Source organism: Mobula hypostoma, chromosome 5 (assembly GCF_963921235.1).
Source record: "Mobula hypostoma chromosome 5, sMobHyp1.1, whole genome shotgun sequence".
Classification (NCBI taxonomy): domain Eukaryota; kingdom Metazoa; phylum Chordata; class Chondrichthyes; order Myliobatiformes; family Myliobatidae; genus Mobula; species Mobula hypostoma.
The window spans coordinates 34,072,225-34,085,453 of NC_086101.1; the positions used below are offsets into that span (position 1 = coordinate 34,072,225).

Consider the following 13,229-nt stretch of genomic DNA (forward strand, 5'->3'; position numbering starts at 1 on the left):
GTCACTGATGTGAGCAGCTGGGGATCTAGGAGGAGCTCCGTGGCCAAGATGGTGGGGAGTAGGTGGAAACGGGGCGGGGGGTGAGGGTTCAGTGTGGAGTGGCTCAGCTGCTGGACTCCTCAGATCAGTTACAGAGCTGTGTTAGACCCTGAATAACTTGTGTCCTGTTGCACCTTCGCAGATGTTCGGTGTGTGAAGCCCCAGCCATGGTGATTGCCATTCACAGCCAAACGATTCAAATCCCGCTCTGCCCCAACGGCTGGCATTCCCTATGGATCGGATATTCCTTCATGATGGTAAGTGTCTGGCCAACGGTTTCAAAGGCGGGCACAGATGAGAAACCAGCAAGAACAGGGGTAGCTAGCATCAGCTTCAGGAAAAAGCAGTTATTAGAACTTCCTCCTGCTTCTGGCCCCTGGCTATTGAACTGCCTGTGTACTCACAGACTGTGGTCTGAGTTACCATCCTGACTTGCTTTCTGCTCAAAGGCTTCACAGACAATATTCTCCAATCATCTGCCACCTCTCCAGGGTGACACTCCCTCAGTGACGGACACCACAGTGTGACCCTCACTCAGTCACGCATCGCACAGCGTGACCCTCACTCAGTGACCCACCCCACAGCGTGACGCCCACTCAGTCACGCACACAGCGTGACCCTCACTCAGTCACGCACCCCACAGTGTGACCCTCACTCAGTTATGCACCTCACAGCGTGACCCTCGCTCAGTCACGCATCGCACAGCGTGACCCTCACTCAGTCACGCACCTCACAGCGTGACCCTCGCTCAGTGACCCTCACTCAGTCACGCATCGCACAGCGTGACCCTTGCTCAGTCACGCACCTCACAGCGTGACCCTCGCTCAGTGACGGACCCCACAGTGTGACCCTCACTCAGTGACTGACACCACAGCGTGACCCTCGCTCAGTGACCCACCCCACAGCGTGACCCTCGCTCAGTGACCCTCACTCAGTCACGCATCGCACAGCGTGACCCTCACTCAGTCACGCACCTCACAGCGTGACCCTCGCTCAGTGACGCACCCCACAGTGTGACCCTCACTCAGTGACTGACACCACAGCGTGACCCTCGCTCAGTGAACCACCCCACAGCGTGACCCTCGCTCAGTGACCCTCACTCAGTCACGCATCGCACAGCGTGACCCTCACTCAGTCACGCACCTCACAGCGTGACCCTCGCTCAGTGACGCACCCCACAGTGTGACCCTCACTCAGTCACGCATCGCACAGCGTGACCCTCACTCAGTCACGCACCTCACAGCGTGACCCTCGCTCAGTGACGAACCCCACAGTGTGACCCTCACTCAGTCACGCATCGCACAGCGTGACCCTCACTCAGTGACCCACCCCACAGCGTGACCCTCGCTCAGTGACCCTCACTCAGTCACGCACCTCACAGCGTGACCCTCGCTCAGTGACGGACCCCACAGTGTGACCCTCACTCAGTCACGCATCGCACAGCATGACCCTCGCTCAATGACCCTCACTCAGTCACGCATCGCACAGCGTGACCCTCACTCAGTCACGCACTCCACAGCGTGACCCTTGCTCAGTGACGGACCCCACTGCGTGACCCTCACTCAGTGACGGACCCCACAGCGTGCCTCTCACTCAGCCACGCACCCCACAGCGTGACCCTCACTCAGTCACGCACCCCACAGTGTGACCCTCACTCAGTCACGCACCTCACAGTGTGACCCTCGCTCAGTGACGGACCCCACAGCGTGACCCTCACTCAGCCACGCACCCCACAGCGTGACCCTCACTCAGTCACACACCTCACAGCGTGACCCTCACTCAGTCACACACCTCACAGCGTGACCCTCACTCAGTGACAGACCCCACAGCGTGACCCTTACTCAGTCACGCACCTCACAGCGTGACCCTCGCTCAGTGACGGACCCCACAGCGTGACCCTCACTCAGTCACGCACCCCACAGCGTGACCCTCGCTCAGTGACGGACCCCACAGCGTGACCCTCACTCAGTCACGCACCCCACAGCGTGACCCTCACTCAGTGACGGACCCCACAGTGTGACCCTCGCTCAGTGACAGACCCAACAGCGTGACCCTCACTCAGCCACGCACCCCACAGCGTGACCTTCGCTCAGTGACAGACCCCACAGTGTGACCCTCACTCAGCCACGCACCCCACAGCGTGACCCTCACTCAGTCACACACCTCACAGCGTGACCCTCGCTCAGTGACGGACCCCACAGCGTGACCCTCACTCAGCCACGCACCCCACAGCGTGACCCTCACTCAGTCATACACCTCACAGCGTGACCCTCGCTCAGTGACGGACCCCACAGCGTGACCCTCACTCAGCCACGCACCCCACAGCGTGACCCTCACTCAGTCACGCACCCCACAGCGTGACCCTCACTCAGTCACGCACCCCACAGCGTGACCCTCACTCAGTGACGGACCCCACAGTGTGACCCTCGCTCAGTGACAGACCCCACAGTGTGACCCTCACTCAGCCACGCACCCCACAGCGTGACCCTCACTCAGTCACACACCTCACAGCGTGACCCTCGCTCAGTGACGGACCCCACAGCGTGACCCTCACTCAGCCACGCACCCCACAGCGTGACCCTCACTCAGTCACACACCTCACAGCGTGACCCTCACTCAGTCACACACCTCACAGCGTGACCCTTGCTCAGTGATGGACCCCACTGCGTGAACCTCGCTCTCTTGGCCACGCCCACCTACAGTACAACTCCTCCTCAGGGCCACAGTGTATCCCTTCCTTTTTTTTTGTATCAAAACTATAAAAGTTTATTTCCAACACGTAGATACAAGACGATCAATATTTATAAGACAGTAGTTACACTTATATTACAATACGGTCACTACCGTCCTTAAAACAGTCTAGACCACGGGTGGACCACCACTCACAGAAATCTCCCACTGTGCCCGCCGCTGCTGCATGTTCCCTCTCCAAGGACAGCCTGGCATGGAAAACGGGCAGGCAGTGCCCTCCGCCCGCCACCTAGACCCGTGGATGGCCATCTTGGCCAGGCCCTCCCACAGCAGAACACAGTGTATCCCTTGCCACCTTCCCGTAGCGTGACCATCCCCGAGAACAGTACTGCCCTTTCCACAGAGTAATACCCCCCCAGTACTGCCCCTCCCTCAGATACAGAGGGAAGATTAGGCATTGGCGGCAGATGGAATTCAGTCCGTACAAGATGGTCATTAAAGTTTAACCTTCAGGTTGAATCGGTAGTGAAGAAGGCGAATGCAATGTTGGCATTCATTTCTACAGGAATAGAGTATAGGAGCAGGGATGTGATGCTGAGGCTCTATAAGGTGCTGGTGAGACCTCACTTGGAGTACTGTGGGCAGTTTTGGTCTCCTTATTTAAGAAAGGATGTGCTGATGTTGGAGAGGGTACAGAGAAGATTCACTAGAATGATTCCGGGAATGAGAGGGTTAACATATGAGGAACGTTTGTCAGCTCTTGGACTGTATTCCTTGGAGTTTAGAAGAATAAGGGGAGACCTCATAGAAACATTTCAAATGTTAAAAGGCATGGACAGAGTGGATGTGGCAAAGTTGTTTCCCATGATGGGGGAGTCTAGTACGAGAGGGCATGACTTCAGGATTGAAGGGCGCCCTTTCAGAACAGAAATGCGAAGAAATTTTTTTAGTCAGAGGGTGGTGAATCTATGGAATTTGTTGCCACGGGCAGCAGTGGAGGCCAAGTCATTGGGTGTATTTAAGGCAGAGATTGATAGGTATCTGCGTAGCCAGGGCATCAAAGGTTATGGTGAGAAGGCGGGGCAGTGGGACTAAATAGGATAAAATGGATCAGCTCATGATAAAATGGCGGAGCAGACTCGATGGGCCGAATGGCCTACTTCTGCTCCTTGGTCTTATGGTAAATGCTGATAGGACATGTGAACATCAGGTACTACGGAGTGGCGATCTACAGAGGAACATGGGGTGCAAATTCACAGCTCCCTGAATGTGGTTTCACTGCAGGACAAAGACTTACCGTCATAGACCAGGCGTTCAGTATACAAGCTGGAACATCATGTCAGAGTTGTACAAAACATAGGAGGCGATTCGCACTTGGAATGTTGTGTAAATTCTGGCCAACACTCTACAACTGAGATGTGGGTCCGGAGGAAGGGTGTAGAGGAGATTCTCCTGGAGAATCTGCTGCCCGGGAGGGAGAGCTGTGGCTGGGTTTATTCTCATTGGAGTGTAGGAGCCGACCTTATAGAGCTTTATAAAATTCCAACATTCCATAGAGTGATCGAACGCTCCAGCACAGAAACCCGCCCTTCGGCCCATCCAGTTCGTGCCGACTCGTCAATCTACCTCGTCCAATAGACCTCCACACAGTGAGGGTTATCATTAGGGATTTTATTCCCCAGGGCAGGGGAGTCCAGAACTAGAGCAAGTTTAAGATGAGAGGGAAGCAATTTGAAGGTGATCTGAGAGACAAGGTTTTCACACATAGCGTGCTGGGTATCCGGAACGAGAACCTTATGTGGACAAATGGAAGTTAGTGCATGGGGGCTTCAGGGTCAGTATGGTCGAGGTGGGCCGAAGGGCCGTTTCTATGACTCCGTCTGGTGTGCGCTGGAAAGATTATTTAAGGCCGTCTTTCTCCCCGTATCTAGCATACCAGTTCCGGCGCCGAGGGCTCGGGACAGGCCCTATCATCGCCCGGTTCGTGCCTGGAATCCTTCCGCACCGCTCCCTTCATCGAGTGCCACGGCCGGGGGACCTGCAATTACTACGCCAACTCCTACAGCTTCTGGCTGGCGACTGTGGAAACGACACAAATGTTCAGGTTGGTGCTAGGGTAGTGAGTCTGTTTTCGACGGTGTCACTGCTGAACCAGATTCAGCGGGCTCTGCATAAAAGGAGAAAAAGTCCTGCAGTCATACAAAAGCTGTCCCAACTCTTACAAAATGCATTAAGGTAACGTTTCCCACTGAAACGCAGTCACACTTGTATCATTAGCCAAAATGTTTGGCGAAACACTATCGAGTCCTCGGTAGTATAGTGGTTAGTATCCCCGCCTGTCACGCGGGAGACCGGGGTTCAATTCCCCGCCGGGGAGGATTCCTATTTTAAATCGTCGCAAGTGGTTAGCATATCATTTTGCAGCGCCAGCGAACGGGTTCAATTCTCGTCGCTATCTCTAAGGAGTTTGTAGGCTCACTCCGTGACTTTATCAATTTTCCTCCTGCTGCTTCGGTTTACCGCTCTCCAAAGACAAAACGGGTTAATTGGTCACATGGGTGGAACTGGGCGGTGCAGTCTGATTGGGCCGGAAGAGCCTGTTACCGCGTTGTCGCAATATTGCAGCGTGGGACACAATCGTTGAAACGCTGCAGCCATTTGACATGCGATGGCCGGTGATCCACACCGATTCTGATCCTACTGCACTCGCTAATTAATCGGCCGGAGAAGCAGGAGGCCTGTTCTGCCTTCGGTGAGAACGTGGCTGATCAGTGACCCCAGCCCTCTGCTGGTTGACCTGACATCAATTGTCGTTCGCAGAGAGAAAAAAAATGCAGGTTCCTGCGACTTAATTCTTTGTTTCATGCTTCCCGTTTACTGTCCCGTTCTTAACTGGGTCCAGGGTGGCTGAACTAGTTTTCGACTGGGTTGAAAGTAATTCTCAGAGTTTTGCCCACAAGGGTTAAGGGCCCGACGCTGGCAAAAGGGGTTAATATCGGTCAGCAGGGGCGCGGCGGGTGAAAGACGGCTTTCGGCGTTATACCATTCTCTTAATTCATTAATCTTTGAAAATTTGATTCCTTTGCTGACCCCCACAATGAGGACATACGTGCATTCTCCTGACTTCCCTTTCCTGGAATCCACAATCAATTCCTTGGTCTTGAATTGTTGTTTCTTGACAATGTTGAACCTCAGGGTTGAAATCTTTTTTTTAAAACTCTCCTTGGAGAGGGGCTGCGCACAGATCCCGCAAGCCGGGGCTGAGAGCGGCGGCGGCCGGTGTTGGGGGACGCTGGTTTTTAACGTCTTCTCCGTTTCAGGAAACCGGAATCAGAGACGCTAAAAGCGGGAGAACTGCGGACGCGAATCAGCCGCTGTCAAGTCTGCATGAAGAAGACGTAAAGTCCCGGAGCCCCCTCAGCATGGTGTGGCTCGCAGCCCTCTCTCGGACTATGGTGCTATTTCTATAATAAAGCAGTATGACAATATCCTGTGTACCTCACCTGTATTATCCCGAAAGAAACCAAGTGCATAGCAATAGGAACGGAGTAATGAAAGAAAGAAAAGCTTTAACCTGCAAAGGCCCGGTGTCCTCCGCTCTCGGAACGATGTTATAAGCTTCCCGCTACTGACATACTAAATGGCACCTTGTTCACTCAAACAATGCACTGAATATTAACAGAAAATAAATGCAGCCAGGCGAAGAGATGGCAGAGAGTTAAACGCGGGCCTGGGGTCCGGGCAGCCTCCGGAAGGGGAACTTACCCTAGGGACACAGATGGGTGATCGAACAGCCTTTGGCTGGGAGAGGACTTGTCGGCGGACTCGCCTAACGCCAGTCCCTCCATTACCCCATTTCTGTCCGATGCCGTTTAATCCCCCTCCCATCTGCTTGCCGTACCTGTATAATATATACTAAATAGTTTCTATGTTAAGATTTGCTGACCATGGGTGTGAAGAAGATATAAAGACGGCGAGCGGGGGTGTTGCGTGACAGAAAGGGGGCGGCAGTGGTGTCTGAGCATTGGGAATCCCCGGGCTCCACTTCATGTGGGAGGGCTGAATCGACAACGACGCAACCGCCCATGGGTGCTACACACCCAGCACACCGGGTCTCCCGTGGGTGCTCTCAGGTTTTGTGACGTCAGCCCCGTTATTTAGTATATATTATGAAACTGTACACCAGGTGCTATGGATATACACTGTCTTTAACCCCTCCCGCTCTCAGTTGTCAGTAACCATGCTGGCTTCTCTATAGCTGCTACCTACCATTAAGTTGCATTACTTTTAGCGTTATTTAAGGACGGTTTATAAATGTATGTATGGGGTCTGCGACTGTAATTAGCTCTTTACACCAGTGTTTCTGTACCCAGTGGGAATGATGCTCCTGTACAGCTCCCTCCCCGTAAATGTGTGAAAGGAGGGGCCGGACTCTGTGGGCGGGGCGGGGGAAGTTGCTCTCCCCGCCCTGCCCTTCACCACGGGATTTTTTTGTTACCCCAGAAGCGCCTCTAAAAGTTGTTCTTGATCACTTTCTGCACATTGGGTTAGTTACTTCTTGTACCAGCCACGTGTCTGTATGGGTTAGGGGTGATGCATGTAAGACCATAACACACGGGAGCAGAATTTGGCCGTTCGGCCCGTCGAGTCATTCCCCGTTCCATCATGGCTGATTTATTTTCTCTCAACCCCATATTCCTGCCTTCTCCTCGTAACATTTGACACCCTTATTAATCCAAGAACCTATCAACCTCCCCTTTAAATACGTATACCCAATGACTTGGCCTCCACAATCGTCTGTGGCAATAAATTCCACGGCTAAAGAAATTTCCCCTGTTCCAATGGGGCGCCTTTGTATGCCGAGGCTGTGCCCTCAGAGCGTGTTGTCAGCACATGTGAATGCACGCTTGGCATGAATCAGCCACAATTCCATTTGGTATCCTCTACTTTGGACGTAAATGGGGGGGGGGGTAGTTGGGTAGTTGGGAATGGGGCAGCTTATTGTAAATCAGCTCCAACCCGGTAGGTTGCCCCAAGCGGCCAATGAACAGTCTGGTATCATCGGGTGTGACCCATCACTTGGCGAGGTGTTAGTAACGGGACTGCCTGCCTGCGGTGTAGAAAGGGGGACGCAGAAACCATCTTGCTACTATAGGGTGGGTTTCCTGATGCTGTAGGTAAGACGTTACCCTGGGATGGCCGCCGAGGGTGTCGAGTTTGTGGTCGCGCCAACCTTCACGAGTTGTCCCATTCTGTAACGAGCTGTGTGTTCCCGCTGTTCCCGTGTTACCCACCTGTGGCAGAATGCTTTGTAAATGACATGTTGTACACTAGAAATGACCCCGCTCACCTAAGATGCCTTTTCTATATTTTTGTGTTTTTTTACTGTTTGTAAGATGTTTTAAGTGGAAGTTGGCAGATGGCTTTGATGTGGAACAAGGTGACGGGCTCAGTCCGTGGACAACAGTCCGTGAACTCCGGGAGTTCAGCACTTGCGCACAGAGATCTGGGCTTTTTTGTGCTAAATCTGATTTCCCCGGACTCAATTGTACATTATAAAAATTAAAATTAACAATTCTGTGGTTCAAACAATGTGTCTGCCTGACTTCATTTCCAGGATGCTTCCCCCCCGCCCCCCCCCCACCACCACCGGGCTCTGCTGGGAGCCCCACGCTACACCCTGATCCCGAGTGGGCTCCGGGGGTGGCCGTCGGCTTCTGTCTGTCACGGCCAGAATCCACAATGACCTCTTCCCTCTCAATCCCAGAGATCTGTACTGTGAGACTTGTGCACTACCCGCAAAGCAATGATGCCGAGGGAGCGCCGCACTGGGGTGGGGTGGGGGAGGGAGGGATACTCATGGTTCGCTGCAATGTTCGGAGGGGCACTACCGAGGAAGCGCAGCCAGGTGAAGGGAACTGCTGAAGGAGCAGTAAGGAGGGAGCGTCGTATGCTGGAGGATTAGTACTGAGGGAGCGCCGCATCCCAGTGGCGCTAAGGCAGCGCCGAACTGCGGGAGAGGCAGTGATGAGGGAGCGCCGCGCCGTAGGAAAATCAGTAGTGGGGGATCCCCTGCGTGTGGAGCGTAAATGCTGATGGAGCGCCGCCATGCGAAGGGAAATTGTGAGGGAGAGGGAGCGCCGCCATGCTGGTGAGAATTGCTAAGGGAACGTTTCGGTGGACGGGATGGCGCTGAGGGACAGGAGGTGCCATTCTGAGGGAGAGTGGCCACCCAGGAAAATTACCGTGTGGTCTCCTTGATGGCCAGGGCAATGTTGGATGAGCGCCTAGGTGGGCGAGACAGTGGCGGTAGCTCCGTGGTGGACGGTCTGATTCTGAGGGAGCGCCACAGTAGGCGGGTCGGTGCTGAGGGAGCACCATGGTGGGCGAGGCAGTGTTGAGGGAACGTCACCTGGAGTGCCCTTATCAGAGGGATAGAACTTGCGACGATATATTAGTAGCATCGTGAGTTGCGTCCGCTCCCTTGTGGGCGGGGGTCCCCACCGCTGTCTCTCTTTATCATTTCAAAGCTGGGATTTATGACATACTTTTTTGATTTATCCGACAAGCCGGTATCGCTGTCCAGGAGCAACCCAGTCGTACAGCGCCTACGGAAATACAGGCCCTTCTACACAACCGGTCCATGCCGACCACGATGTCCGCCCAGCTGCTCCCAATTTCCGCGTCCGTCTACTACGCACAAGTATAAATCAGCCCCTCCATATACTTAATTGTACGATTGTACCCGCCTCAACACACACTTACCATCCTCTGCGCGAAAAAGTTGCTCCTGAGGCCCCTTTTAAATCTGTGCCCCCCTGGTTTTGGACTCCACTACCTTGGGGATAAGACTTTTACCATTCACCTTATCTATACTTCTCATAATTTTAAATATTTCTGTAAGGTCGCCCCCTCATTCTCCCGCGTTCCAGTAAATACAGACCTGACCTGGCTAACCTCTCCCTGTAACTAAGGTCCTCTCATCCTGGCAACGTTCCAGTTGATCTTTTCTCGGCTTATTCCATTTTATCACGTCCTTTATCACAGGGTGACCAAAATTGTACGATTTTGATTTTGATTTCGAGTTGGGGTGCCGTACAGTGGTACTGGGGCTCAGACGGCGGTGTTACGGTTTAACCCCGCAGCAACCCTGGACTCACACTGACACCTGCTGCCCAGAAGCTGCCTCTGCAGCTGCTTGTGCCCCGAAGAATGCTTCGACTAACACGCCGCACGCCGTTCAGCCCTCTGAGCCCGTGCTGTCCCATGTGAGTTTCTCTCATCAATCCCACCCCGCCGCTCTCCTCATTCCTTTCTTTAATTGTTTGAAAGTTCCCACTCTGGCCGTCCTTTCAGGCCGCGCAACCCAGCTCACATTAACTCTGTAGAATAATATTATTATCTCCCCTGTTCTCCCCGTGGATCTTCTGCTGCTCCCCGTCACCCCAGATCCTATGGTCTCCCCCTTCCTTATTTACTCCATTAAGACCCCTCCTGATTTTGAACACCTCAATTGAATCTCCCCTTAATTACCAGACTGATTCTCCCTCGGGGTTCGTGAGTCCGTAGTTCGAGGTCTAGTGATCGGCGAGTCCTGGCGTCATTGCCGAGGATCAAGACTCGAAGGTCTGGAAGCCGAGGCCCATTGGCCTGCGGAGCAATCGAAAGCCGAACGTCTTGAGTCCGCTGGAGGCTAAAGACGGCCTTTCCTGGGGTTGGATGACTGTACATGTGGGTGGGTGAGGGGGGAGGAATGGGTCTGTTTTGCTGTTGTTGTTGTTTTGTTGTTTGTTGCGTTGTTCCGCCAAACATTGTGGGCAGGCTATGTTGGGGGTCAGAATGTGTGGTCACACTTGCGGGCTGCCCTCAGCGCACCCTAAGGCATGTTGGCTGTTAAACGCAAACAATGCGCTTCTCTGTGAGTTTCCCACTACAGGTGATAAATACATTTGTATATTGAAACGTGAACCTCCGCCAGACCTCTGGGAGGCAATGCTTCGCCTGACAAATGGCAAACACAGTTTAGACCAGAACCGTGTGCTGATGCGGCGGATTTCCTCACAGCCAGAGTCCCTCAATGAATGACGGCAGAGAAAAGAGCACTGAGTCACCTCAGGGTCAATGGTATTCCAAGTGAGAAGGTTTAACTCACCTCCTGGGATTTTGCTGTGTATATTAGAAATTCATTCCGACCCATTGTGATCAGGAATCTATATATGCACCCCGCCCCCCAAAATTGTGCCTGGAATAGGGCAAAGGCAACATCCCAGCACAGAGCCTGTGTGCGTTGGCTGGTGTTTTCTACCATCGAGGACATCCACAAAAGGCAGCGCCTCAAGGCAGCATCCATCATAAAGGACCCTCACCATGCAGGACATGACCTCTTCTCATCACTACCGCCAGTTAGGGGGTACAAGAGTCTGAAGACCCACTCTCAACAGCATGGCCGAGCAGCCACAAGTGCGGGACCTGTTGGTACCAATGACAGAGGAAGGAAAGGAGGATAGATTCTGGAGGGAGAAATTAGCCAGTTAGGTCGAAAGCTGAAAAGCAGGCCCTCTATAGTAGTAATCTCCGGATTGCTTCCTGTTGTTCCACGTGTGAAGTTCTAACTCACCACCTGGGATCTTGCTGTGTACTTTAGAAATGCATTTCAGCTCACTGTGACCAGGAATCTAGATATGCCCCCGTCAGATATTGAGCCGGGATTAGGTCAAAGTCCCAGCACAGTTTGGGTACAAAAAGGTTTGTGTCCTTTTTGAACAGGGTCATACATTCTTCAGAAGAGATTCCAAAGATCCAGAAATCTGAAACCCTACCCCCCACACCAATTCCTCAGCCATGCATTCATCTGCCAAATCTTCCTATTCTTATCCTCACTGGTGCGTGGCACAAGTCAAGTTTTTTGTCCTTTAACTCTATACATGTATATAACGTATGTAAAAACGGGACAACACAGGGATCGCTCCCGAAGCGACTCCCTTGTTCATTCGTCCCTCCCCACTGATCTCCGTCCTGGCACTTATCCTTGCAAGCAAAACAAGTGCCACACCTCCGCCCTCACTACCATTCAGGCCCCATACAGTCCTTCCAGGTGAGGCGACACTTCACCTGTGAGTCTGTTGAGGTCGTACGGTGTGTCAGGTGCTCCCGGTGCGGCCTCCTGTATGTCGGAAAGACCCGACGTAGATTGGGAGGCCGCTTCGCCGAACACCTACGCTCCATCCGCCAGAAGAAGCAGGATATCCCCGTGGCCACCCATTTCCCATTCCGATGTCCATCCACGGCCTCCCTGACTGTCGAGATGAGGCCACACTCAGGCTGGAGGAACACCACCTTATATTCCGTCTGGGTAGCCCCCAACCCGATGGAATGACCATAGATTTCTCAAACTTCCGATTTCCCCCCCCCTTCACCAAGTCCCATTCCCTTTTCCCTCTCTCACCTTATCTCCTTGCCTCCCTCTAGTGCTCCTTTTGTTTCTTCCATGGCCTTCTGTCCTCTTCTGTTAGATTCCCCCATCTCCAACCCTGTATCTCCTTCACCAATCAACTTCCCAGCTCTTTAATTCATCCCTCCCCCTCCCGGTTTCACCTATCACCTTGTGTTTCTCTCTTCCTTCCCCTACTTCTAAATCTAATTTTTTTTTCCAGTCCCACCGAAGGAACTCGGCCCGAAACGTCGACGGTGCTTTTTCCCATAGATGCTGCCTGGCCTGCTGACTTCTTCCAGCATTTTGTGTGTGTTGCTCGGATTTCCAACTCTGCAGATAAACTCTTGTTTGTGATTGGTGCAGGGGACATGGTTTCAGATTTTTGGGTCATTAGTATCTCTTCTGGAGAATGTGTGACCTGTACAAAAAGGATGGGTTGCACCTGAAACCAGGGGAGATCAATATTTTTGCAGGGAGGTTTGCTAAACCTGTTGGGGAGGGTTTAAACTAATGTGGCAGGGGTATTGGAATTAGACTGATAGAGCTGAGGCTGGAGCAGTTGATATACAATTAAGTGCTGTGTCTAGTGAGACTGTGAGGAAAGACGGGCGGAGGAAAGGACAACATTGCAGACAATGGGATGAGTTGAAGTGTAACATGAGATCAAATAGAAAAGGGTGATGAACACAGGGCTGAAAGTGTTATATTTTAATTCATGCAGTATATGGAATAAGGTAGATCACCTTGTAGCATAGTTAGAGATAGGCAGGTTCAAAGTCATTGAGTCGTGGCTGAAAGAAGATCACAGTTGGGAGCTTAACATCCAAGGATACACATTGTATCAAAAGGACAGACTGGTAGGCAGAGGGAATGGTGTAGCTCTGTCGGTAGAAAATGAAAGCAAACCCGTAGATAGAGGTGACATAGTATTGGAAGATGTAGCTTCTTAACTCTACCCACAAAGATTCTACAAGATAAAAAGTTGTTTGCGTAAAAAGACCCTGATGGGAGTTAATATGCAGGCCTCCGAACCATGGACAAATTGCAATGGGAGATTTAAAAATGA

The 13,229-nt window shown here is 52.5% G+C and overlaps 1 protein-coding gene and 1 non-coding gene across 2 annotated transcripts in view; both read left to right on the forward strand.

The window, feature by feature from the left end:
* LOC134346745 (collagen alpha-5(IV) chain-like) overlaps nucleotides 1-6,218 on the forward strand; it is a 131,431-nt gene extending 125,213 nt beyond the window's left edge. Inside the window, exons 50-52 of the mRNA XM_063048339.1 lie at nucleotides 182-296; nucleotides 4,662-4,834; nucleotides 6,051-6,218. Coding sequence (XP_062904409.1) covers nucleotides 182-296; nucleotides 4,662-4,834; nucleotides 6,051-6,132 — 370 coding nt within the window. The 3' untranslated portion in view covers nucleotides 6,133-6,218. The remainder of the gene's footprint in view (nucleotides 1-181; nucleotides 297-4,661; nucleotides 4,835-6,050) is intronic.
* On the forward strand, nucleotides 5,036-5,107 carry trnad-guc (transfer RNA aspartic acid (anticodon GUC)). Its single transcript has one exon. It is a non-coding gene; the product is annotated as a tRNA-Asp (tRNA).
* Nucleotides 6,219-13,229: the final 7,011 nt, after the last annotated feature.